At 42.3% G+C, this 24,887-nt stretch overlaps 1 protein-coding gene across 2 annotated transcripts in view; it reads right to left on the bottom strand.

Moving 5' to 3' along the window:
- DPY19L3 (dpy-19 like C-mannosyltransferase 3) overlaps positions 1 to 24,887 on the bottom strand; it is a 68,916-nt gene that overhangs the window by 5,544 nt on the left and 38,485 nt on the right. For both annotated transcript variants that reach the window (XM_059151275.1, XM_059151276.1), the window contains 9 exons: positions 22,607 to 22,738; positions 20,910 to 21,011; positions 18,568 to 18,641; positions 18,231 to 18,389; positions 15,231 to 15,353; positions 14,744 to 14,855; positions 13,831 to 13,887; positions 9,835 to 9,917; positions 2,102 to 2,234 (listed from right to left, as the gene is read on the bottom strand). In XM_059151275.1, coding sequence (XP_059007258.1) covers positions 2,102 to 2,234; positions 9,835 to 9,917; positions 13,831 to 13,887; positions 14,744 to 14,855; positions 15,231 to 15,353; positions 18,231 to 18,389; positions 18,568 to 18,641; positions 20,910 to 21,011; positions 22,607 to 22,738 — 975 coding nt within the window. The remainder of the gene's footprint in view (positions 1 to 2,101; positions 2,235 to 9,834; positions 9,918 to 13,830; positions 13,888 to 14,743; positions 14,856 to 15,230; positions 15,354 to 18,230; positions 18,390 to 18,567; positions 18,642 to 20,909; positions 21,012 to 22,606; positions 22,739 to 24,887) is intronic.

Below are 24,887 nucleotides of genomic sequence, written 5' to 3'. Positions count from 1 at the left end.
GTCCGCAGGCCTGCGGTGTGGGCTTGCCGGAAGAACGCGGCCATTACTCAGCCTTGCGAGAAGGAAGGGTGCGTCATGCTGAATGCATCTGGATTTAAACACTCAAGCGACAGGGATCTAGAACGTGTCACTGGGAGTTACTGATCGCAGGTGCCAACTTGAAGGCTGCTTCCCGGAGGAAAGCACGCGGTGGAGTAAGACACGCTCTCTACCTTTAAAAAGATCTTTGGACGAGAGGGGCCACTGGACATGATGGCACGGGCTGGGGTAACTACGCCTGTTAGGAGCGCCGGCCTGCGGCCACCGCAGCTGGGGAGAAGGACCACCAGAGGTCCGGGGCCAGGCTGCTCCCTGCTTGAGCAGCAGGAGGCCCCACACTTCTCTCTCTTGTCCTTCCTGGGGCGAGAGCAACTTGCGGCACGCAGCGGCGGTTCAGCGGGAGCGCGTCCTTCCTGCTCATCACCAGCGTCACATCCCTCGTGCGAAGACACAGATGGCGTGCGCCCCGCGTTCTGCGACTTGGCATGGGAAGAGGCTAGGTGTCTTGCGTGTGTGAGAGGTAGGGCTGCCGACTCCCTTCCCACACACTGATTTCTAATGACATGTCTGTGACTGAGGAGACAGGGCGCCGAGGGCCAGGGAGCTGCACGGATGGGTGCTCCGCCCTGCTGGGGAGGGGTCTGCCTCTGCTGCCAACATTGCGGGGCCCTCCTTGCCAGAGTTCAGCAGTGGCCTCATGCTGACAGTGTTCCTGGGACTTGAAGGTCACAGCCGCAGAAGGGCACCAGGACCTTCAGGATGTCAGTTTTGTGAGAGAACAAGCCTGGGTCCCCAGACACAGGTGGGGTCCTGGAGGTGGTGGCGTGCAGGAGCCCTGTGACCTGCCCCGGCTTCTCCACCCCTCCCCTGAGGCCCAGCCACACAGGCCACTTCCCCGCTGAACTCTGGGTCTGGGAGCCAGGGACCCTCCCTGCTTCCTCCAACTAACCTGGGGTGATCTCAAGCACTTGCACCAACTGAAAAATTCCCATTTTAGTAGGAGTCTAGGTTCAGATATTCTCATAAAATCTAGGGGATTTAGTAAAAATCACGAGCTTTTAGGCTAGCTAAATCTCAGGCCAAAATAAGACTTTTCAGCAAATTTTCAGCTACTAAGATAGAAGTGATGGATAAAAAAACATTAAAAAGTTGGAAGCCACCACTGGGAAGACTGAGGGAAACAGGTGGCCTCCTGCAGCGCTGACTGGAACGTGACTGGTGCCGTCTGTCCAGACAGTGACTTAGGACCGTCTGTCTCACTCAGAGACGGACGCCCATGCTCTCCGCTCCGGTACGTCCACCTCTGAGAACCTGATGTGCAGAGCGATACGTATGCACGTTTACCATCAGGAACATTGTTTATAAAATTGCCAAAGACAGGCAAACAACCCCAACTGTTAAATAAAATATGCTACATCTGCATAACACAATTTCTGTAGGTTTAAAAACAAGAAAGCTGTTAATATACTGATCTGGAATGAGGGTAAAATACAAGAACCAAAAAAACCAAGATGCTGTGTGTGACTTGTCCATAAAGGGGTGGGGGAAGAATATGAATATGGGGTGTGTGTGTGTGTGTGTGTACACATTTGTATACGCATAAAATCCCCATGGAAAGATATACAACAAACCAGTAACACTATCGTCTCCTGTGAGGGGAGCCAGCCACTGGCGGAGGGCTGGGGTGTAGACTTTTCACCAAGAAGACTTTGGTTTATTCTGAAGTTTGAACTGTGCGGCCGTATTACCAATTAATGCGCGCGTGCACGTGTGCACACACACACACACACACACACAAAATGGTCCAAAAAATAAGTGACCAGGGTGCCCTCACTCCTTTTCCTTCCTTCGCTGAGTCAAGAGCTGAGAGCTTTGCTCTCAAATATTCTTTCTGGTACTTTGCAAGCTGTTTTTCTTCTGTGATTCCTCTAACCAAGAGGAACGTATCTGGATGCCTCTAGTGGACGTGGGGCAGGGCAAACCCTAGACTCCGGAGCTGCCATCCCCAGGGGCTTCAGGCCCTACTCGCCCTGAGCAGCTACAAGGGAAGAAAGGCCCTCACCGCTTTGGTCCGCTCCCTAAGGCTGTTGTCTTCGTAGTGCGGGTGGTTGGTCAAGGTCCTTCCGGTGCACAGCTTGACTCCTGCCAGTAGCTGCATGCTCCCAGCAAACACGGCCTTCCGGGGAGTGTTAGAGCTGGAAGATTTCAAGAGTCTGAATTAACCTCCCGGCTAAGATCTCCTCACAATGACGAACACAACATCACACTCCCAGAACCATGGGGCTGCAGCTTCAGAAATGGCTGAGACTTCAGGGAAAATGCAGGAGGCCCCCTGGCATTTGCGCTCAAACTGTTTTACGGAACTTCTCCTATCTGTTTTTGACAACAGTTGGGAGACTTCTCATTCACTGTTTTGCTGGCTTTACTCTTAAAACAAATGGTCTTAAGATGTGGCCATCTCCTGGCTGGAAATCTTCCAGGCTAAATCCCATAATCTTGTCCTGCTCTGGCCCGCGAGGGGCAGATTCTGACAAAAAAGAATTTAGAAGACTTCGTGTTTTGTATTAAACTTAACGAAAGGGCTGCCAAGAGTGAAACAAATCAGAAGGCCAGAAACTGCAGCTGACTGTAAGTCAATTCCAACTTGTTTTTGTTTAAGACCACAAAAAAATCACAGATATTATGAAAAATTACTTTCCAGGAAAAAAAAAATAGAATTCATAAAAAGAAAAGAACACAGAGGATTCTGAAAAAGCTAGTAATTTATTACTCAATACGGGGATATGCACAATTTCTGATGTGGAAACACAAGTATTTCCTTAGTCCCAGATGAATGCCTAAGGAACGCGGGTGCTCTCACATTATTAAATCATGACCTCGCTCGCCATGTGCCACCGAGCTGCAGCTCTCGGCATCCCTGTGGGATGTGAGGGACAAGGGTGGAGACTGAAGGAAAAGACTCCCTGGCTACAGTAAGAGCATTTTTCCTTCCCCCCCCTGGAAACGAAGAATCTTAGTAGTTGATTTTAATTCCATATTTTTGGGAACCTGGGAGTCCCTTTGCAAATGAACAAGGTGTCAGTTTATTGTGAAGGACATGTGTGCCCTTCTACAGATCCTCCTCGACACGGCGTGTCCTCAGAGGCCCCCTGAGAACACCATGGGCCACATGTGTCCTTCCAGTGCTAAGAGGATCCTTGGTCTGCCAGGGAGAGTTAAAAGATGGAGAGTTTTGAGAAGGAGTCTAACTGAACTTACTAAAACTCAACATGCTCTGTAGAAAGGCCATCCTCCTCAGCATTTTTGGAGATCAGGGCAGAAACTTACTGTGGCGCTACGTTTCTAAGAGAGGCCACCATCAAATTCCCCTATGGCACAAGGATGGTCATGTACATCGGCATAATGCTAAGACTATGGTATGACTGTCATCCAGCAATGGCCTTAGGGTGCCTATGGGTAAGATACCCTACAGTTCAAGTCACAAATAATATACTTGAAGACCTCAGGATCCTTTTTCTAACAATGACACTCTCAGTCAGCTGGATTTCAAGGAGCTTTCTCAATGATGACACAACTCACACCAGAGCCTAAGGTGTGGATTCTGAGAGAAAACAGTTTCCAGTGCGGTTGGCCGTGCTGGGTAGGTTGTGAGCATTCTAACTAGCAGACCCGGGTGAGCTCAAGAGCAAACGGATATTTACTCTGTCCTTTGAACTGGCAATTTACAGGGAATTCTTGACATCTGCCCCATGGAGTCAGGGGGACACGAGGGTTTCAATGACAACACGTGAAGGTGTAGTGCTCCTTAGCGGGAAGTTTTACAAATACTTAATTTAACTCAACGGGCACTTCCTAAACTCTTGGTCTGGGCCGCCCTCATCAGCGCATGCCAGAACTGCCAAGGAGAGTTAGCGCGGGCAAATACTAATTCAAGAAAATGTCAACGTTTTCCCTTCTCCCACCCACAGTCTTTCGTTTTGTATGCTCCTAACTGGCTTAAATGATTCCACCACAATAAATAATGCGATAATGCCACATACTAAATAATGCCCCAAAGTGGCTGTCTTTGGGGCTCACTGGCCTGAACAGATGTAGACTGCCGGAAGGAGTGAAGCCTGGTCTCCCCGTCTGGCGGAGCATGCGGTAGCGGTGAAAGCTAACCGTGGCTGCGCTATCCTGGTTTCTACGGTCTATCTGCCTAGAGGGTCCCTCGCTGGCCTTTCTGCGCAAGTGATAAACCCGGCGGCTGAGCTGAGAACAGCCATTCAGATCTTCAGACTGCCTTCGCATCCCCATTTTGGATTAGAACAGGAGTCCCCATCAGGGCGATGCACAGAGCTGTTTCTAGCATTTACCTGTTTTATAACTGCGGCAGACATGGATGACTACTGTCTATTCATGGCTCAAGACCAAGGTCTCATCTTCCTCCCTGACTCTGATCATACTACTTGGATGACTCACACAGTTCACAAAGTTTTCAAATGTCCAGAGTCCTGAACTGCTTGCTGGGGAGTCACAAAGTTATTCTTTATTCAGTCAAACCATAGCACTGATAGCCTACTGTGTGCTGGGCTCACTAGTGGGGCGCCTGGGTGACTCAGTGGGTTAAAGCCTCTGCCTTTGCCTCAGGTCATGATCCCAGGATCCTGGGATCGAGCCCTGCATCGGGCTCTCTGCTCAGCAGGGAGCCTGCTTCCTCCTCTCTCTTTCTGCCTGCCTCTCTGCCTACTTGTGATCTCTGTCTGTCAAATAAATAAATAAAATCTTAAAAAAAAAAAAAAAAGGCAGCTCACTAGCTAATAAGCAAGCAGAGCCTGACGCAGCTCCCACTATGGGCAAGCACTTCCAAATAAAGAAGGGTTAGTCTGGCATGTATTTACTAGTGCTTTCTGTGGGCCTTTAGCTATCCTGGAAACAAGACACACCAGACAAGGTCCAACCATGGCAAATCTTGCCTCTCTCCTCTGGGAGCTCTAAGAGCACCTGAGTGTCCCCTCCCCCACAGCGGGTGCAGACCCTGGGAGAGCTGGGTGATGGGTCCCATGGCTGCTGAGAGGCCTTGAGGGAAAAATGAAATAAGCTGTACTCATTTGCGATGTGTTTTAATGTTTGGCCTCATTCAAAGAGTCAGAAAGTTTAAAAGTAATGTGATCTGTTTCAACTGTTGGTCCAACAATCTTCTGGATTATTACCAATCTTTCCCTAAGGTCCTTGGTTTCATTTTAAAGTAGCAAAATACAAGTATCCTAATGCCTATAAAATGAACCAGAAAGAATACTTCTTTGAAAACTACTGACTTCCAAGCATAGCAGAGATGATGTTTATTCGCTTTCTTCTGCTGACTTCGTTTTATATGCTAGCCCCGTGCTAAATCTGGGACATTTCACTGCTACTTTAAATATTTAAGTTTACCCGTAAAGCAAATGCAAAGTAAAACAAACAAGCTAAGTGGAACAAAATGAAAAAAAATCACACATTTTCTGAACTTTAAGAAAACCCTAGATACACTGTGTTTTATATTTTCTGTGGTAAACTTAGCAGGCAAAGGGGAAAGGCATCCTTTGTCCTTAACTTAAAATATGCAGTATGGCAGGTGTAATGCTGGCCAGTCTTCCTTCTCAGATACTTCCGCTCACACGGTCTGTGGTCTGTGTCTAAAATAGCTAATGTGCTTTTAACCACTGAATGACACTTCTCTATTATAGAAAAACAAAGCAATTTTTACCAATGTTTGAACAAATGATGTATAAAATGAAAAGATAATTTGTTTTTATAGCTCTCTGCCAAGCTCTATAGCAGGCTGCCCAACCTGCAAACAATTTATTCTGTAAGAAATGTCACTAAATAATGACAAGGACTCACAGGTCAAACGGATTTACATTACATAATTTAAATGTCATTCCAGGAAGACCTGATGGCATTTCGAACAAATAATCTCATTTATTTTTGAAGCTCTAAGCTTCAACAAGCTAATTACTGTTGAACTAATGGGTAAACTGAGCATTATAATATAATGTGTGAACATTTGCTTTATCTACACTTCAAAAATTTATAGAATTATGCAAATACCACAAAATGATTCATTAAATATAAAAGAGGCTTATAGGCATTTAAGGTCTGAACTTAACCTTCATCATATTTAAAATATCCGGTAATTCCTTCTGTTTTGATAAAATGCTAAGGAAGTTTGGGCCATTTTCTTTGTCCTATTGAGAAAATATCGTATATGTGGGCTTCATCACTGAAGAGGCTGCTGCTAGTGAAAAATCTTCTAAAGCAAAAAAAAAAAAAAAAAAATCTTCTAAAGCCCTATAGTTAAAATGTCACATCTCAAAATATTCAAATCTGTTAGAAGTGTCTTAATTGCACAACGTCAGAGAAGAATTTCAGGAACCAAGTCTGAAACATTCAGAGGTCACAAAGGAACGAGGTATGAAGCCTGCCGTTGTGGAGTTTGGCCCCATGTGCTTCCTAGTCACACAGAAAGCCCAACAAGGCTCCGGGCTCACTGAAAGTGATACCAGAAGGTAAAAAAAACAAAAACAAAAACAAACCCTCAAAATACCAAAAACCCAACATACCAGGTTTTTAGTCTTTGTATTTTGGAAACATCAGCAAAAAGGAGTTAATATGAACATGGGCAATCAAATCTGGGGGGAGCAACAGGCGACCTGCCAGGGAAGGTTCTGGGGCTGGCTGAGACAACATATCCTCACTGATTAACAAGGCACTGGATCTCAAAGTGTTCTTAATTTTATACTTAAATTTAAATCTCTACTCTAGGGGTGCCGGGGTGGCTTAGTCGGTTGAGTGTCTGACTCCTGATTTCAGCTCAGGTCATGATCTCAGGGTCAGGAGATGGAGCCCTGTGTCAGGCTCCACACCCAGCATGGAGCCTAGGATTCTCTCTCTCCTTCTGCCCCTCTTCCCACCTCTTTCTTTCCCTCTTAAAAAAAAAAAAAAAGGCCACCCATTTGCACGTTCATCATCATGTCCTATATATATATAGCTGGTGCTCAGTAATGAGCTGCTCTATTGTACTCATAAGTATATGAGCTCAGAGAGAACTCCATGTATCAAGGCATTCAATATTTTCACAGAAATCGAATCCCTCTGGGATGGCCCCTCTGCTGTTAAGAAGTGGTATCCTAAGAAGTGGTATCCGAATGCCCTTTATCTTCCACGGAGGACATCTGGTTAGCTGATAGAAAGTCATACCCGAGCCCCTCCAAAAGAAAAGAATGAAGTCTTGCTGAGATGATGGAACCTTTCAATTTACCCTCCAGCCCCGAGAAGCCCAAGTGAACAATGGGCAAGACCTAATCTCCCAATGGACGCTCAGGGTCCCTGGCGCACAAGAGCGATGTCTAAGGCAGGTGTTACAGTGGGTCTGCCCCAGTGCTAAGCACGTAAAGCAGAGGCTAGGACATGGCGGGTGAACTTCCTCCTAACGCTTCCTGAGGGAGGTGCCCTGCGCTGTCATGGACGGTCACTGGAGGTTCGCCTACAGTTTCTGCAGGTCACTGTTTCTCATCCTGACTCATCTTCAAGGGCAGCCATCCTGGGATGGAGGGTGCCTCCCTGCCCCCGTATGCGCTGGCCGAAGTGGGGCACGGCCAGTACCGCGGCGGCTGGCTGAGAACAGCAGCACACCGGGTGGAGAGGGGGAGGCACTCCTTCCTCACTGACAAGGCTGGGTCCCCACGGAAGGCCTGGGGGCTGCCCTGAGACAATGTCAGACTTTCAGACACATGCCACGTATCCTCAGGCCCGTTCTCCAGCCCAGCTCCACCCTACTCGTGTCACAGGCACATGTGACCGATAAAAGTACTAAGATGAAAGCTGAAGGTCATATTTTATATTTCAAAAGCAGAAGAAATCTGGGTGAGTAAAAAGAATATTAAATATATTCCCTTGTGTTTGGAATGGAAGGCGACAGACCAGAGCTGATTTAAATGTTGATTTAAACAAATACATTTTGTGTCTAAATAGACCCTATCCTGGCATATATTCATCATCACTTAGCTTATTTCGCGAACATGCCCAGCAGCTATATTTTGCAAAAACAATAATTTGGATTTGAAGAATTTTAAGAGGAAAACAAGCAGGAGTAGATCACAACAGAACCAACATTTTGGAACAATACAAAGCTTTCCAATTGCTGAGGATTTTTTAAAAAGTAAAAAGAAAATGTCTCCATACAGAGGGAGGACCACGTTAATGAGAGGAGAAAGCACAGAACAAAGATCGCTTTCCCAAATGAGAGAAATAGCAGACTAGCAGACAGTCTTCTTTATACCTGGGATATATCTCTCATCCACAATTTTTCAGAACCAGAAATGTCACTTTAAATAATCTTCTGTGAGGACAGGCATGGAAATAGAGGCTCTCTGGTGAGCACACCCAGGCCGACACTGTCAAACACAACCAGGGATCTGCTAGGATGTATGCTGACTGACACTACGACTCATTCCCCTACGACTGGGGAGTGGAGGTGGGCTGCTTACAGCAACGACTGAAGTAGATCTGCCAGAGCTGCTGGCTTTGGGATTCTACCAGAAAGCAGGTGCCCCGCACATTCGTATTGACAGTACAATTTCAAAACCAGAAAATATCAGCCTCACCTTCAGATGTATGTGTCATAAATTTCCAGCTGACTATAGTTAATGCAAAAGTAATTAGCTTTTCTTTATACGAATAACTCTTTCCCCATACACAATAAATACTGAAGGAATTATTTACTCTACAATTGTCTGCCATGATTTAAAGTTAAATAAATATATAAAGACAAAGCCTGCTTTGAAATCTCAGCACAGGAAATATATGAAAAATTATACTCCCTGCATCTAGTCAGAGCCAGTCTGACATTGGGACCAAATCCACGTATATATTTTAGACATAAATCTCTATAAAAGCCACGTATTGCACTCAAGAGACCCACACTATCAAACATTTACCATCTCTTAATACACACGCGGTGCTAAACTGTACCGGTTAGCCAACATCAGTCACGAGCAAGTGCCAATATGGCTGCTAAAATTCTAAGGGACGGAGACGGTACAGCAGATGCCTTCGGAGTCACATAAGATCTGTGACATCTATTTACATGTGAGGAATTACACTGCTGCTTTTTGGTTATAAAGCAGGGAGTACAGCAGTACGGGGCACAGGAATACTGCTCTGGGTAGAAAAGTTTCTTTGTGCTGGTGGGAGACCGGTCTCCCTAAACAGAGTTGGTCCTGACGCTGAATGCTGAGGCAAAGCAGCAGAGCGCAGGCACCGGTAAGACCCGATACAGTTCCAAACAACCATGACGTTCCAGAGGGAAGCCTTTGTAGTTTCAGTTTCCTTTAGCTCTAGGCTTGGGTAGTATGCTTAGTTAAAATGCAAGGTACAAGGAGCTAGTAGGACTCTAACTGTGGTTTACAGTGTCATTTTTACATGATTAGCAAGGAAGGAATACTTCCTTGGGTCAGTAATCACAGAAAATCGGGATGGTATTAAAATGAAAGAAATGATCAAGGTGAAATTGGCTGAGAGTATAAAGCTTTCCTTCCATTATCCTCCAGCTGTTTTCCTCTCCGTGTGGGTTTTCCCCCTTCTTTGTGAGACTGTGGTTAGAGAGAATATTTCTTGGATGGAAAGGAATTATTTCCAAATACAGAGTTTTAAAGAAAAACTTGAAAATGAATGTATCTTCACAATTAGATTCAGAAAAAAGGAAACACCAGGTGAGGTCTACAGTGACTCTTAAAAGGCACTTTACATTTTAAAGGTTAAAAAAAATCCTCTTACTTAATCCAGTTCATCAGCTCCACTGTGTCTGGATCATAGAATTCTCTCAACTCGGAGAGTTCATCCATCATTCCTGGCCAGAACTGAAATTAAAAACAAAACAAAAACAAAAACAAAATCCACCCCCGCACCCACAACTATCGCTAAGATTCAAACGAAAGAGGAGAAACTGCGTAGAACTTGGGAGCTACATGGATAGGACGACAGCAGCAGGAGAACGACCTCATTTCCACCATCCGTCCTCCTGGCATCAGGCGAGCCAAAGTCTGACACCAGTTCCCCAAATGGTCTTGAGCCCAAGCTGATCAGGGTGGGAGGGGTCCTCAACTTTTTAAAAAGAGCTTTTATTTTACTCTAGTGAAAATGCTGTCGTATGTGACGCTCAAATCTAGGCCAACGTTAATTTGGAGAGGACAGGAATGGCAGCCACCAGGAAGCTCACAGGGTGTCAGACACTAACTTCCGTCGTGCCATCTACCCTTCGAGACAGAAAGTGCCCTCCCAAGACAGCACGGCTGTGGAGCTGCGAACATGCTCTGGAACACAGAATCTCCCACAGCTACCCAGGGAGAAAGTGGACCCAAAAGGCGCCATCTCTCCTGCTGTTCACTTTATTTTACTCTTCTGCAGATGCTGGCTCGGAGAGATGACTTGACCAGGTCACAAAGGGGCAGAGCTATCGCTAGAAACCTGACTCCACATCCAGCTCCCTCCTCACTGGGATTACAGCATCTGCACTGGAAATTTGGACAAATGCCCTGATGTGTTTTAATGTAACTGCGGGTACAATGGGAGAGAAGAGTATTGGAAAGTAGGACTCTCCAGGAAAATCTGGTGCACCTGAATATTCTATTTATGCCACTGTGGCCTCCTACTCAACTTGAGTTAGTTAAGGTGATGCAGAGAAAGTGTAAACGTCCCACTCCGAGCTCCACGGCTTTTCTAACATAACTGCCTGCTTAATTCAACAGTTAATTACATGTTCACTGCTGTATCAAATGATGATTGGCTAAGAAGCCTTGATCATCTATATACACCCTAGGGTGAACAGCAGAATTCCTATGTTGGAAGAAGGCCACTGACAATGGGTCTGTGCTTCATTAATGTGGAGAATGTAGTAACTGTACTTCAGAACCACTAAGTGGAACCAGAGTGGTACCCGACTGGCTGGGGGCTGGGCGCCAGCCCTGTCACTTTATCTTGTCATCTCATCTTCAGCCATTTTTAGTGCTCCTTCTCATCTTGTCCCCTGGGTATGCTGGTGACAGAAAACCAGGTATCAGCACTACCGGTTCCAAGTTTTAGAAGAGATGTAATCATAGTGATTCCATGATACCTATGTAATATTTCAGTTGTCCCTATTAATTTCGATAATCAACAGAATGCCAACTTTTTAATGATATATCCTCATTCCTTTAGTATAAAACACATATCGAAATCTATGAATTCAATGGGTATTGCATATTTTGCTAGCTTGGAAGTTGCTGCTGTTAATTCTGAAAATGTTCAAATCTAGTAACACTGTCTTATGATAAACTTTTTAAACATGATAAACGTGAAAATAAGTGTTGGATCACTAACTGTTCCTTCTAAATGGTATTTCAGCAATGCCAATAAGTTCATCAACACGAGGGTAGTAATTTTATTAAACTCCTGGTTTTAGAGTGAAGTGCATGCTTTTCCCTTTTAAAAAGGACTGTCCTAAAGAGACATACAGCAAAACTGCTAGGAGCGAGAAAATCTGAACTCCTCATTACAATTGCTCCATGAACCTCAAAGTCAGGCTTTGAAATCCAGTTTATTTTACTTATAGGTAAATCTTCAACAGCTGTTTTCCAGTTTCCTCAGTTTCAGGGTACTTCTTAATATATGTAATACCTCTATTGTCTTTGTGATTTCACATTTTGAGAGGCTGGAATATCGAGACTGCTTTGTGTAGTGAAAGCTGGACTTTCTCCTGAAGTCCAGGCCTGAGGAGGATGGAGAAGGGCCGAGAAGAGCTGCGCTAATGCTAGGCTAATCTCTGGAGGGATTCTTCTGAGTTACTCTCTTACTCAAAGAATGTCTGTGTAGATTTCCTGGAAATGATGGGTTCTTTTGGTGTTATCACTTTTTTTTTTTTTTTTAATAGTAATGATTTTCAAGAGGGGTGGGTGGAGGGATTTGGCTCCATGCCAAGGGGAGGCTTCCCAATGTCTGGAGATTTTTGATTGTCAGGACTGGAGGGAGGTGCTGTTGGCAACAAGGGAGTAGAAAGCAGAGTTGTTGCTAAACATCCTGTAACACACAGGTCAGCTACGACAAGGAATTACCTAGCCAGAGTGTCAACAGCGCCAACGCGGAGAAGCCCAGTTCTCTGCATTAGCCCCACCTAGAGGGCCGAGGACACACACATTTCTGGACTCGACTCCCAGAGCTTCTGATTCAGGAGGTCTGGTTTGGAGTGGGACCCAAACATCTGTGTTTATGACAAGTTCCCAAGTGATGCTGACGCTGCTTCTCTGGGGACCACATTTTGGGAAACAGTGCTGTACCGTGTAGTTTATTTCTCCTACACTCTCCTTCCTCAATTTTACCAAGAACAAGAGACTTAAGTCCTCAAATAGCTGTAAAAAAAAAAAAATCAGTAAAATTCCAAATACATAGCTGACACTTAAGAACTCAGCCTACGCACAGAGTGACTGTAGGAAAGAGACCGTCATAGTGTGCGTACATCGTTAGCGGGAGCCAAGAAGCACAGTGAGCTCAATCTTTCCTGTGAGGAGGGTGTTTTGTCACTCAGAGGCAATGTGGAGAGGTCAAGCTACCTCCTTCGTTATTAAACATACACTCTGTTTAGTCTTTAGTCATTGCTTTCCAGAGCTTTGGAAGAAGTTTCATTTATTTACATGAGAGCTATAAAATTCCCAGAGGCCAGGTGGAAGAAATAACCTATTTCTATGTTTTCCAGTATTGGAGTTAGCACAGCGCTCTGCCTGCAACAGTAGATGCTTTGATAGATAGGAACACGATAGAGCATAAATTTTTGAAATATTTACAGTAGAATCATCCAATATAGTGATGAGCAAACATGATTTTTAGCCTAAAACGTTTGGCTTCAGATAAAATCTTATGTGAAAGTATAAGCAAATAAAACCAAACGCTGAGCTGCTCTAGCTGACCCTCTCCTTGGGTGACCCCCCGTAGCACCCCCTTCCCCCAGCCCAAGTGAGGGGCTATACACAGTAGAGTAGGACATCTATTGTTCTAACATAAAACCAAATTTGAAGGAAAAAATATGAACTTAAAAAAATACGTCAGATTTTTTAAAAAGAGGGTAAAAGCTCAACCAGATAGCAAGAGTCTGGGCTCCCTGCCCAGGTACAGATTCAAGCCTCTAAATTTCAAAGATGTGACAAAAGGATCACCAAATAGCCTGACTGGTGACTCCTTGTCTCTTGAGGAGCATTCTCAAAACGAAGCACAGTTAAAGTTATTTCAGAAATCAGTCACCTGAGAATACGAAGTTCATGATTTCCTACTCAAACTGAAGGACAGCTCATGAGGCTAATCTGGGACCATATATACCCAGCCTCTCACAAAGATGATTTTAAGCATCTAATGAAATATGTAGGTTAAAGTAAGATACATTTTAGGATCTCTTACTCTCTATAAGGTGGGTAACAGGGAAAAATTATTTTTCTACTTTATTCACCTCAGTATAGGTCTGAAAACACCTTTCTTTTCAGAATTTGCATCAGCTTAATAGTAAGTCAGAATCAAAATTAATTAGAAAAATTAAACTGTAGTTGTTTTTGCTATAATATTTTTACTTGTTAAATACTATTTGGGAAACAGATCAGTTTTCTTATCAATGCCAAGTGCCTTCATGAGAAGCAAAGGAGGTATTTGTAACCTCTGCAAATCATTCCATTTGCCAATAACAGACAGTACATTGAGTCAAAGCAATTATTCCGCTAGATTAATGATGGAAAGAATGAGGAAAATCAGTCTTACCTTGTAGCACAGATACAGCAGTATTAATATCGGTACTGAATATCGCATTATACATATCTATATAAGAAAGACATTATTTAGATCACAGGTATTTTTGCCTTACAGTTTTGCTTTGTAAACACATAACTTCTTTCTTTTTAAAACAACAAAAATGTCCTTTAATGGAGCATGAGGCTCCAATTTGCCCAACAACTAAGTCAATGTTAGGGTCCGATCACTCATGAGATACTCATAGCTTCTACCATATTGCCGCCTGTGAATATTTAGGGGAGAACAACTCAAAACTACATATTGTCATATTGTCATAACTGTACTTATTGTCATAACTGTACACTTATATATGCTCTAAGTATAATTTATAATGATAATAATAGTGATAGCTCCGGATAATGGGGTTATTGATGAGTTTTAATTTTCCTTGTATGCTTACAGTACTTCCAAATTCAGTATAATGAGCATATCTAAGTTACGGTTTGGGAAAAAAACAAATGATTTAAAAAATAAAATTAAGATTCAGAATAAAATTATTTAAAAAATAACTCCTTACAAAATCATAAGGTGTCAGGGCACCTGGATGGCTCGGTTGGTTAAGTGTCCGATTCTTGATTTCGGCTCAGGTCATGATCTCAGGGCGGTGAGCTTGAGCCCTGCGTTGGGCTCTGCCCGGGGCATGGAGTCTGCTTAAGATTCTCTCTCTCCCTCTCCTTTTGCCCCTCCCCCTTCCTCTGCTTGCACTGGGCCCCCCCAAAATAAAATAAAATAAAAAATCATAATGTGTCAGTTATCTATTTTCAGCAGTCTCTGTTTCATCAGACTGGGGAAGAGGCAACTACTGAAAACAATAGGAACTGGCATGAAAGAAATCCTAAAACTCATAAAAATGAAAATGAAATAGCAAAGGGACAGCACTGACCCTCTTTGGGTTATAAAGACGGATCGACCTCAGGAGTAACTCCCATATCTCGGGGCTGCATAAGCCAAACGATGCGAACACACACATGTGTGACGTCCAGAGGTACTTCATTCTGGAAAGACAGAGACAGGAGAGGTGGACCCATGCCAACTGTGGACAGACCCGCAGTGTGACGCAGCTGTGCCGTCTGTGGGAGGAAAGTCTGACTGAGGCTGTGTGGGGACCGTCTGCCGAAGGGTTAGTTATGAATTTCATTGCCTTTTGAGAAAATCATATAAGTAAAAATGGAGGATTATTAGTAATGAGGAAAAGACTGGTTACTAATAATATTTAATACTAGAGAAGATGGTAAACAAGGACATTTTTATGGGAACCATAATTATCAGTGAAGAGGACTGTGAGTACCTAAGCTGCATTGCTAAAGCATGTCAGGTAAAGAGTGATCGAACAAAAAAAATCAATCCAGCAAACAGGTAAAAAAAAATACCTCATTGTACTCAATGCCAAGAATCCAAACAGAATGGTATGTATTAGGTTGTAAGCGGTTTCTGGTTTCAGGAGGATCGTGCACTTCCCCATCTGACCCGGGGGTTGTTGGCTTGTAGAATCACTGAATAAAACAGCACACATACAAAATTGAAGCTGGATACATCATTTTAAGTTAGTTAAATCTTTTTTAAAGATACCAGAAACTTATGCCTTCATGTATTTAGAAATGTGTTACTGCTCTAAGATAAAACGAATCAACATATATCAAAATTCTGAATTTGTGAGGATAAAACTGTTATAATGCATTAATAACTAGAATACAACAAATTTCATTTTGAGTAAAAATTTAGAATGCTTTAACCCTTTAAATTAAAAGGAAGTAGAAAAAATTCTTTTGGGATCACTTAAATTACAAGATTTCTTTAGAGATATTTCATGAGTTACTAGCATTTTACAAGTTTTTACAAATAAGAAAAGAGAAAAACAAATCCATAAACATGGAAATCAGTTCCCTTCTGAACAAATGATCACATTTTAGCCAACCAATACCCATTAAAGATCTCTAACATGATTTTTTTAATCAAATTTGGCTACATTAGAATAATTAACCCAGAAAATGAATAATAATTCTTTATCATGTCAACACTCAATTCATATTCTATTTTCCATTAATGCCACTGCTTTTTTCAGGTGGTTTCTTTGAATTAGGACCCACGGCTTTCACGCTGCATTTCATCAATGTCTCTTTAAATTATTTTCAATCAATACAAGTGCCCTCCACTTGGAGGTCGTTTTTTGGCAGAAGGAAATGTATCATTTGTCCTGTAACTACTCCCACCTTCTGGATTTGGCTGATTGTCTCCTTGTGGAGGTGTTGAATACATTTCTCTATTCCCATGCTCCTTATAAACTTGAAATTAGATCTAGAGGTTAATTATTAGAGCCAAGTTCATTTATTGTGGCAAGAACACTGCACGGGGGATATGCTGTACTCTAAACTCATCACACCGGGGAAGAGCGCACTGTCCTATCTCATTGTCTGAACCTTAGAGACTCTGAGATGGGCGAGTGAGTTCGGCCACTGCACCTTCTGCTGTCAAGGGGATACGGAAACAGCAGGAAGGGCTGCCAGTTTAAGATAAAACCAGTACCTTTACAAGGCCCCACTTACCCTTCATAAAATCCAATAGACCTGGGTATGTATGATGCTTCCAGGCTACTAGAGAACTCTTCTTTCCTAGAAATCCTTTCACCACCCTACATTCCCATGAAAATCAAACTGATATACTCGGGGAATTTTCACCACTGGTAATAACCTTTACTTAGATGTTCTATATCACAACCCAAACTCTGGCTTCTATGTTGCTACTGAAAGAGTGCTCCAGACAAGGAGAACATATGTTCTCATCTCCCCTTGATACCTGAGAGAATTTTGCAACACCTCTCCCCATCTCCCCCGCCAAGCTGGAAAGCTCGAATCAGTCCCGTGAACAGAGCCCCTGAGTTAATCCCCACACCGTCCTACCCTTTACACGAATGCAGATGTGTCGGGTAAACATAGTAGTATCATCCTTCCTAGTACTAAAATGATAGAAATACTCTGGATACTTGGCATTGATAAAATATCCTTAAAATGACTTAACAGTTATTTAATATTAAGATACTATAATTCTTACATCACTATAATGAGCTTTACTTTAATGCTTTTCTTGTAATAAGGTTCTGATACCCCTACCTGGTAGATGAGGATGCTCTAAAATCTTTACCTACAATCATACAGCAAGTCGGCTTGCAGAGACGGCTCATAGATTCACACTGAGCACGGCAGACATTTTCACAAAAGACTGCAGGCCAACTGAACTTCCTGCTTTGCATGCAGTCTAGAGTCCTGTCGACACCTGGCGTGTCTGGAATAATATTAAATTACACTGTCTAGAATAATTTCCATCTATTTTCACAGGGCTAAATTTTATCTTGGGCAAGATATCGGGCTAAGAACACTTCTGAAAGATACTGAAATAGGTTATAGTCAATGAAGTATTTTCATGGTTCAATGTGGCTTCACTCTTAATAATCATAAAACATCTCAACTGATCTGGACTCGTGCTAATGCCCTTTCCCAGCACAGCTCTCTGGTGGCTGCGAATCACAGCTCACCAGCACCTTAATTGGCAAGATAACTACAGAGAAAAGGGCTTCCTTCTGAGCTTCATTAAGTTTTCACAAATGACAGTAGCTTCAATTTCTTACACTTAATTTTCTTTCAATTTAACATGGGTAGTAAATGCAAAAACCTCCATCAGCTTTGTAGGCAGGTATTCTACAAGCTTTAAAAAAGTCTTTATACTCCCTCACTCTTTCTTTTAGCAGATGAGTAGACATGTTCAGCCTTTTAGACACAGTCAATTATTACTGAAGACTTTGGCAGATGCTAACAGTTACAGTCCACTCCCCTTTTACAAGCCCCTGAGCAAGATGCAACAAAACACGCAAGAGTTAACTCTTGATATTTCATGAGCAATAACAAAGGCAGCTAGAAGAAAGGTAGAAAAACAACAGGAAATTAATAACGAGAACAAAGCAGAGACTCTGAGTCAGTAACAACACCAGCGAATGACAGCTAAAATCTACAAAATATTCTAGGAGAGAGGCAGCATTCTAAGTACTATTATTTTAACTTATTTACTCCCCACAAAACCCCGCAGAGTAAGTCCCCTGGGTATCCCCATTCCATAATAAGGGCAAGAGAGAACTGCTCAAAGAGGACCTTGTTCCCAGACCAGTCTCTACTGCATTGCCTTTTTGCTGTCTCTTATCTGGTCAACCCTTACATACTCGTGTGGGGTCCACTCTAATCTGATTATGATCCCCCTTTGAGCTGAACCATACTACCCTGTCTGAGGTCTGATATTTTGAACTTCAACTTTTTTCTGCCATTTTTCTCCAACACAGATCAAGTTCATTAAAGCATGGGAGAGGTTGCTGAAACATGCCGTACCTGAGATTATGGAAGGCGACAGCTAAGGCTGCCATCACTGTGATGGACAGAACAAATATGTAAGCATAAAAGAGGAGAGTATCTGAAAGCCTTCCGAAGGTATTGAAAGGTAAGAGGCCAAACGCTTCTTCACACAGGTATAGATTTGCATCAAAATCTCTAGGGAACAAACGAAAAGAAAGCAAAGTATTAAATTCAGTACAAGACAAGTAAACTACACTTTTTTCCTCAAAATGAACCTGGATTTTATAGTTGAAGGCATAATGATAACTTAAGTTTTAAAGTCCCTGCTGATTCAATATAAAAAAGCAAACATAAATTTTAAATTCAGTCATACCTTGTTGCTCCAAACCCAAATTTTGCCTTCAGAAATTTAAATATGTGTTCGTCTGACTTCAGATCAAGAATTTTCTATCAGGGAGGGAGAAAATGAAAATTGTTATGAGTGCCTTATGCGTGGTTTCCTGATAATTTCCCACTGAATACACATATTCAGTGTCCAGTTTCACAGGATTGTGTGCACATGTGTTTATAAAATCAGCAAATATTCTCAATAGTTGTTAGAAGTGAGGGATTCTTTTTTTTAAAGACTGTATTTATTTGACAGAGAGACATAGCAAGAGAGAGGGAACACAAGTAGGGGAGTGGAAGAGGGAGAAGCAGGCTTCTTGCTGAGCAGAGAGCTCAATGCAGGGCTCTATCCCAGGACCCTGGGATCATGACCTGAGCTGAAGGCAGAGGCCTAACCCACTGAGCCACCCAGGTGTCCCAGAAGTGAGGAATCCTAACAGGAGAACTTTCAAGCTCCCTCTGTTCCTTTTGTTCTTTTTTTTAAAGCAGAATCATTTTTTCAAACCATCTTAACGTGTTAGTTCAACATGTAAAATAGATAAAAGATGAGCTTCTTTGGTCTCAGGGAGAGGGAGAGGGCTGAAGCCCGGCAGAGTACAAATGTTTTGATCAGAAAACCAGTAATATGATGATCTAAAACCTCAAACAAATACAGAGCCCACAGGGCCTGTCTGGCTTAGGGGTTTCTGTCTGCAGACACAACTGACAGAAGACTCAGCCACACAAAGACAATGGAGGCCCCCGTGGTGGCCTCCGCAGGAACTGACAAATGCCAGTGCACATCATTAGTGATTATAACTCATATAATTTTATTTTTACTATATGGCTTATAAAAATCCATCGGCCATAGATGGATAAAGAAGTTTTTTACCCATAGATGGGTAAAGATGGGTTTAAAAAACCCATAGATGGGGTTTTTTTTACCATAGATGGGTAAAGAAGTTTTTCCTTCTGTCAGAAGGAAAATGAAGATAGAAAAGAAAAGATGAATCTGAGAAGTGAGGTTAGTACCTAAAATATATTCGCTAGAGATGAGCCACAAATTTGGGCTTACACATTAAACTAGCAAATGCAGATGGAGATAAAAGCACAGGTTCTAAGATTAAAACAAACCAATTGCTCAAAAGAGATCCTAACACTCCTAGAACTGAGACTGAAGAGAAATTTTCCCCATGGCTACAGTAAAAACAGCAGGAGTCTTAAAGAAGATTTTTTCTAATTCCTCTCATTGTACATAGTTGGCAAGACATCAAGTACAATTCAATAGATGTTATTCTTCGGGAAGTCAAGAATCAATGGTCCGGGCAGGCAGCTCTCTCCTGACTTAATCCAGGCACAGATCACTGAGTATCTAGAGTGGGGGAATGGATGAACTGCGTATCTTTCAGCCAATCCTTCAGAAATGCTGATTGCTCTGCACAAATAAGCTTTTGATAAGTACTGAACTCTGGGGTTTAAGAACAGAGTGACAAGGACCCAGAGTGGAAGTGTTTAATGCGGCTGGATGAGTAAGAGTCTTTGATAGTCAACAGACAGGAAGAGGGACTGCCATTCTCCTATGGAAGAGAAGGAGTCTGTCATGTACATGCAGATGTCTCCTGTCCTGAAACCAGCCTTCTAGGAGGGGCAGAATCATCTTAATAAATCACTGTGCTTCGGATAGTACAGTTAGTTTATTTATCTCCTTTTTCTCAAAGTAAGCTTCACACTAAATGTGGGGCTCAAACTGACGACCCTGAGACCAAAAGTCGCATGCTTCACCAACTGAGCCAGCCAGATGCCCTGCCAGTTTATTTAATTTGACCCAATAAAAAATCACGTCATCTGTTTTTGGTACCACAGTGCAAGAAAATGCTCTCTTCAAAAGCAGAATTTTTTAAATTTAGAGAAACACTTAATGCTTTTAAAGTTGAGCTTTTACAAAAAGTTTAATAACTCAGAAAGTGAGTTCAAGCTAGGACATATTAAAGAGTGAATTGGGATGCCTGGGTGGCTCAGTTGGTTAAAGAGTGAATAGGGGCGCCTGTGGCTTAGTCTATTAAGCTTTGGCTCAGGACATAATCTCAAGGTCATTGGATCAAGTCCCATGTCAGGCTCTGTGCTCAGCGGGGAATACGCTTCTCCCTCTCCCTCTGCTCCTACCCACCTCCACTCATGCTCCCTCTCTTAAATAAATGGATAAAAAATATCTTTAACAAAGAGTAAACAGAAGTCAGTGACTAAAATCAAGAAAACAACAGTTATGAAACAAAGTTAAAGCTGAGCTTGTTACAAGTAAAACTGGAAATTCTGTAGTAATGTAAATTAAAGGTCATTTTATTAACTTACCTTAATAATATTGTTGAGGAAAAGTGTCAAACATAAAACTGCAAATAAATGTAACAACAGTTTCCCAAGCCTATTTAGGAAGTTTCCAGTCTTCAGATTTTTCTAGAAATTAAAACAGTTGAGTTTTAATCCTTACGTTACTTCATAAACATTTAAGATGAGATTACTTCAGGATTTAAAACATTAGATCATGCAACATAGAGAATATATGTGGAAAATAGAACCTAATTTTTATGAGGTTACAATGTCTTAATATTTGTACATTTCTAACATAAGAGTAAATGAATTCCTTAATAAAAAGCTTCCAGGAGCACCTGGGTGGCTCAGTCAGTTAAGCTGCTGCCTTTGGCCCAGGTCATGATCCCAGGGTTCTGGGACTGAGCCCCGCATGGGCTCCTTGCTCAGCCGGGAGCCTGCTTCCTCCTCTCCTCTCCACTTGAGCTCTCTCTCTCCCTATCTCTGTCTTTCTGTCTCTCAAATAACTAAATAAGATCTTAAAAAAAAATAAAGTGCCTCCTTAATTATTTCACTTAAAAAAATTAATAATAATAAGCTTCCTAAGATCAGAAAACTGTCCTTGTCTTTCTTTCTCTTTTAAAGACCTTTGCAACCAGAGTATGGAGTCTGTCAGAAGGTACTCAAGATACACTGAATGAACAAATCTTGCGATCACTGACCCATTAATTCATGTAGCACAGACACAGCCATAACCCAATTAAAGACCTATCTGTATAAAAAAGGGTAAATTGTGCTCTTTGATATATAATGGTTTTCTTACAACCCTTAGATAACTTTACAGATTATCAAATATAATATCTAATGAGTTAAATTGCATGATGTTTATTTATAATTAAAGTTAGGATGAATGAGAACTACTGTTTCAGATAATCAACTAAAGCCTGTTTAAAAGTCATTGTGACAGCTTGGCCATGACAGCTCTCACTCCAAAGAGAAAGGATTTATTCTTCCCAAAGCAGAAAGTAAAACAGCTTCTTGATATAAAAGTGGTTATGAGAAATGTTTCTCATATGCTCATGAGAAAGAAAACAGGCTTTATGACACTATATGAAGAGAAACAACGGACTCTTAATTAAATCCCATGTAACTTTAAGAAATCTGAATTACTGAATAAAGCCAAAAGATCAGGCCAATGTTTTCAAACGTGACACCCTAGGAAAGGTCCCCATACTTCTAAATTTAAGTCCTGTGATTCTCGAGATTCTGAGTGAATTTTAATTCACTTACAAACCAACAGCATGATACGGATGGGGTGAAGAGCCGCGCGGCTCCATCACTAATACGGTGCTGCCAACTTAAAAGACACCGCGACGAACACCCTCCCCCCCCAAGCAATAGCTTCTTCTTACTCTTGAATTCATACACAATAAAATTTAAAGATTTTTGCTCTTTTATTTCAACTTTCTATCAATGGCATTCAAATAAACATCTTTGGCTAATCCCTGAACTAAGATTCCAATTCTCTAAGAAAAGAAACATGTCAAAACGAAGGGATGGCACAGCAGAAAGCTACAAAACAGAAATGCTTTCCCATGCATGTTTAAAAGACACCTAAAAAATGACCTCAGTGCTTTTCAGAGGGAATGTGGTCAGACATTTTCCTTTGTGTGCTGTATGAAAATAAGGCCCAACTACCCACAGAATTTTAAAAAAAAAAAAAGGACACAAATATGTCCTACCTGAAGTTTTCTTGCAATTAATACTGAAAGGTTGAAACTGATAAGCAGCGATCCGAGAATCATAGAATTAAAAAACTGGAGGATGCAGACCAGGAGCAAGCCTGTCACCTGGATGCCATACAGCCACGTCGCCTGCAACAAGGGAGATGAGATGGTGAACTAAATACATGGGTTTCTCAAGAGACCAGCACATGCTGACACGCTGGCTGGATACATTTCGAATCACAAACAACACAGGGGGCTTCAAGCAGTTCAGTCTAAAAACAAGTCCCCCAAACCGAATCATTTACATCCTGTATTTATCTTTGAATTATACAGAACTTAAAATCTTGTAGTATTAATTAAGAAGAGAACAAACGGATAATAGGAAGTACAGGTAGCAAACAATGGCATAAACATATTCTGGAAACGGGCAAATGCAAGCTGCAGCCTTCCATTTTCTCCAGAATTCTTTTATAGTTACTGTCTACAGTACTTCTTCATATTCTGTGATTTCTGAATGTTCCGCACTGCAGGCCTGTGTCTTTTATTGCTGCATTTCCTGTGTGTGTGCTGACTTAGATTAGATGGACAATTCCTCCCAGAGTGAGGCCTTTGACTCCCTGCCTCCTGGGTCTGGAGCGGGCAGCACAGTGCCGAGGTCAAGAACGTAAGCCCTGAGGTCACCGGCACCTGTGCTAGCTATAGCGCTGATTCTGATGCAAACCAGCTGTGGGGCCTTGACAGGCTGGCTGGGGTTCATGCAGAACAGGGGTGATGACACCTTCTTCAGAGCTGCCGTATCAGCCTGGCATAAGGACTGGATGCAGTGATGTTTTAAAATGCCTAGCACATAATGAGCTCTCACTAAAGACAGCTCTTGGTGTAGAAGAACTGCTGACAGGTTGATATTGACAGATGCAAAACTCAACCAACTTCAACATAGAAAATATGCCACAAAGAAAAAATGACAGCCTCTAATAAACAGCTGATACATTTTTTCCTTTTTAAAAGATTTATATATTTACTCGAGAGAGAGAGAGAACACAGGAGTGTTAAGCGAGGGGTCTGGGGAGAGGGTGAGGGAGAGAGAGAATCCCAGGCAGACTCTCCACTGAGCGCGGAGGTGGCTCGATCCCAAGACCCCGGGACCATGACTTGAGCCAAAATCAAGCATTGGACACCTAACTGAATGAGCCACCCAGGTGCCCCAAGACTTGATACTTCCTCTCCTCTTTGAAATTGGACAATTCCATACTCTTATTCGCTTATGAAATATTCTGCTCCTATCAGCAAATCAGATTTCCTCATAGTTTTGTTTTCTTCGCCTCAAAGGAAACAAATCTCTTTCTAGCACCTAAAGGCCTGGCCTGCCACAGTTCAGTGCTTTTGGTTGGTGTTAACAGAAACTTGGAATTTAGGATTCTAAAGATACAATACTTTATTGTAGGAGACTTAGAAAATCCAGGAAAACATAAAAAGAAATAGTAATTGATGGAAAGGTGGGCTCTAAAATCAAAATCTAACACCATTACCTACAGAAATAATATTGATTTCATAGTGGTGTGTGATATTTCATGTAACATTTTACTTATTTCACATTACATTGTATCATTTTCTCACGTCAAGGACTATTCTGTGAAAACTTAATTTTAAATGGCTACGTAACATTCTACCAGATGCCATGATTTGTCTGCCAGTGGCTCATTTGTTTCCAGCTTCTTATTATTGTTGAAATTAATGTTACGAACATCTTCTTAAAAAAATTCTCAGATCATGGTATCTGGTTACACTCATCCACCCTTATCTGCCAGGGATGTGTTCCCAGAGCCCCAGTGGATGTCTGAAACCATGGAGAGTACTGAGCCCTGTACACAGCATATGTATCTATGACACAGTTTCATTTATAAATGAGGCACGGTAAGAGACTAACAACAATAACCAATAATAGAACAATTATAGCCATATACTGTACAAAGTTTATGTGAAGGTGGTCTCTCTCAAAATATCTCTTATACTGGACACCCTTCTTGTGATGATGGGACATGGTAAAAGAGCCAGGTGAGGAGACGGAGGTGGGTGCGAGAGGCGTGGGGACAGTGTTGGGCTACTACCGACGGTCTGTCAGAAGGCGGATTATCTGCTGCTCACTGGGGTTGACTGCACAGAACTGGAGCCGCAGATGAGGTGAGGGTGGGGTGGGGACTACTGTCACTCCTTAACTCATTCCTTGTTGTACCCTAGCACCCACGACAACACCCACTAAAACAGTGTCACCTGATAAATATGGGAGGAACAAATG

Source organism: Mustela lutreola, chromosome 16, assembly GCF_030435805.1.
Source record: "Mustela lutreola isolate mMusLut2 chromosome 16, mMusLut2.pri, whole genome shotgun sequence".
NCBI lineage: Eukaryota > Metazoa > Chordata > Mammalia > Carnivora > Mustelidae > Mustela > Mustela lutreola.
This window is presented reverse-complemented; position numbering and strand designations above follow the sequence as displayed.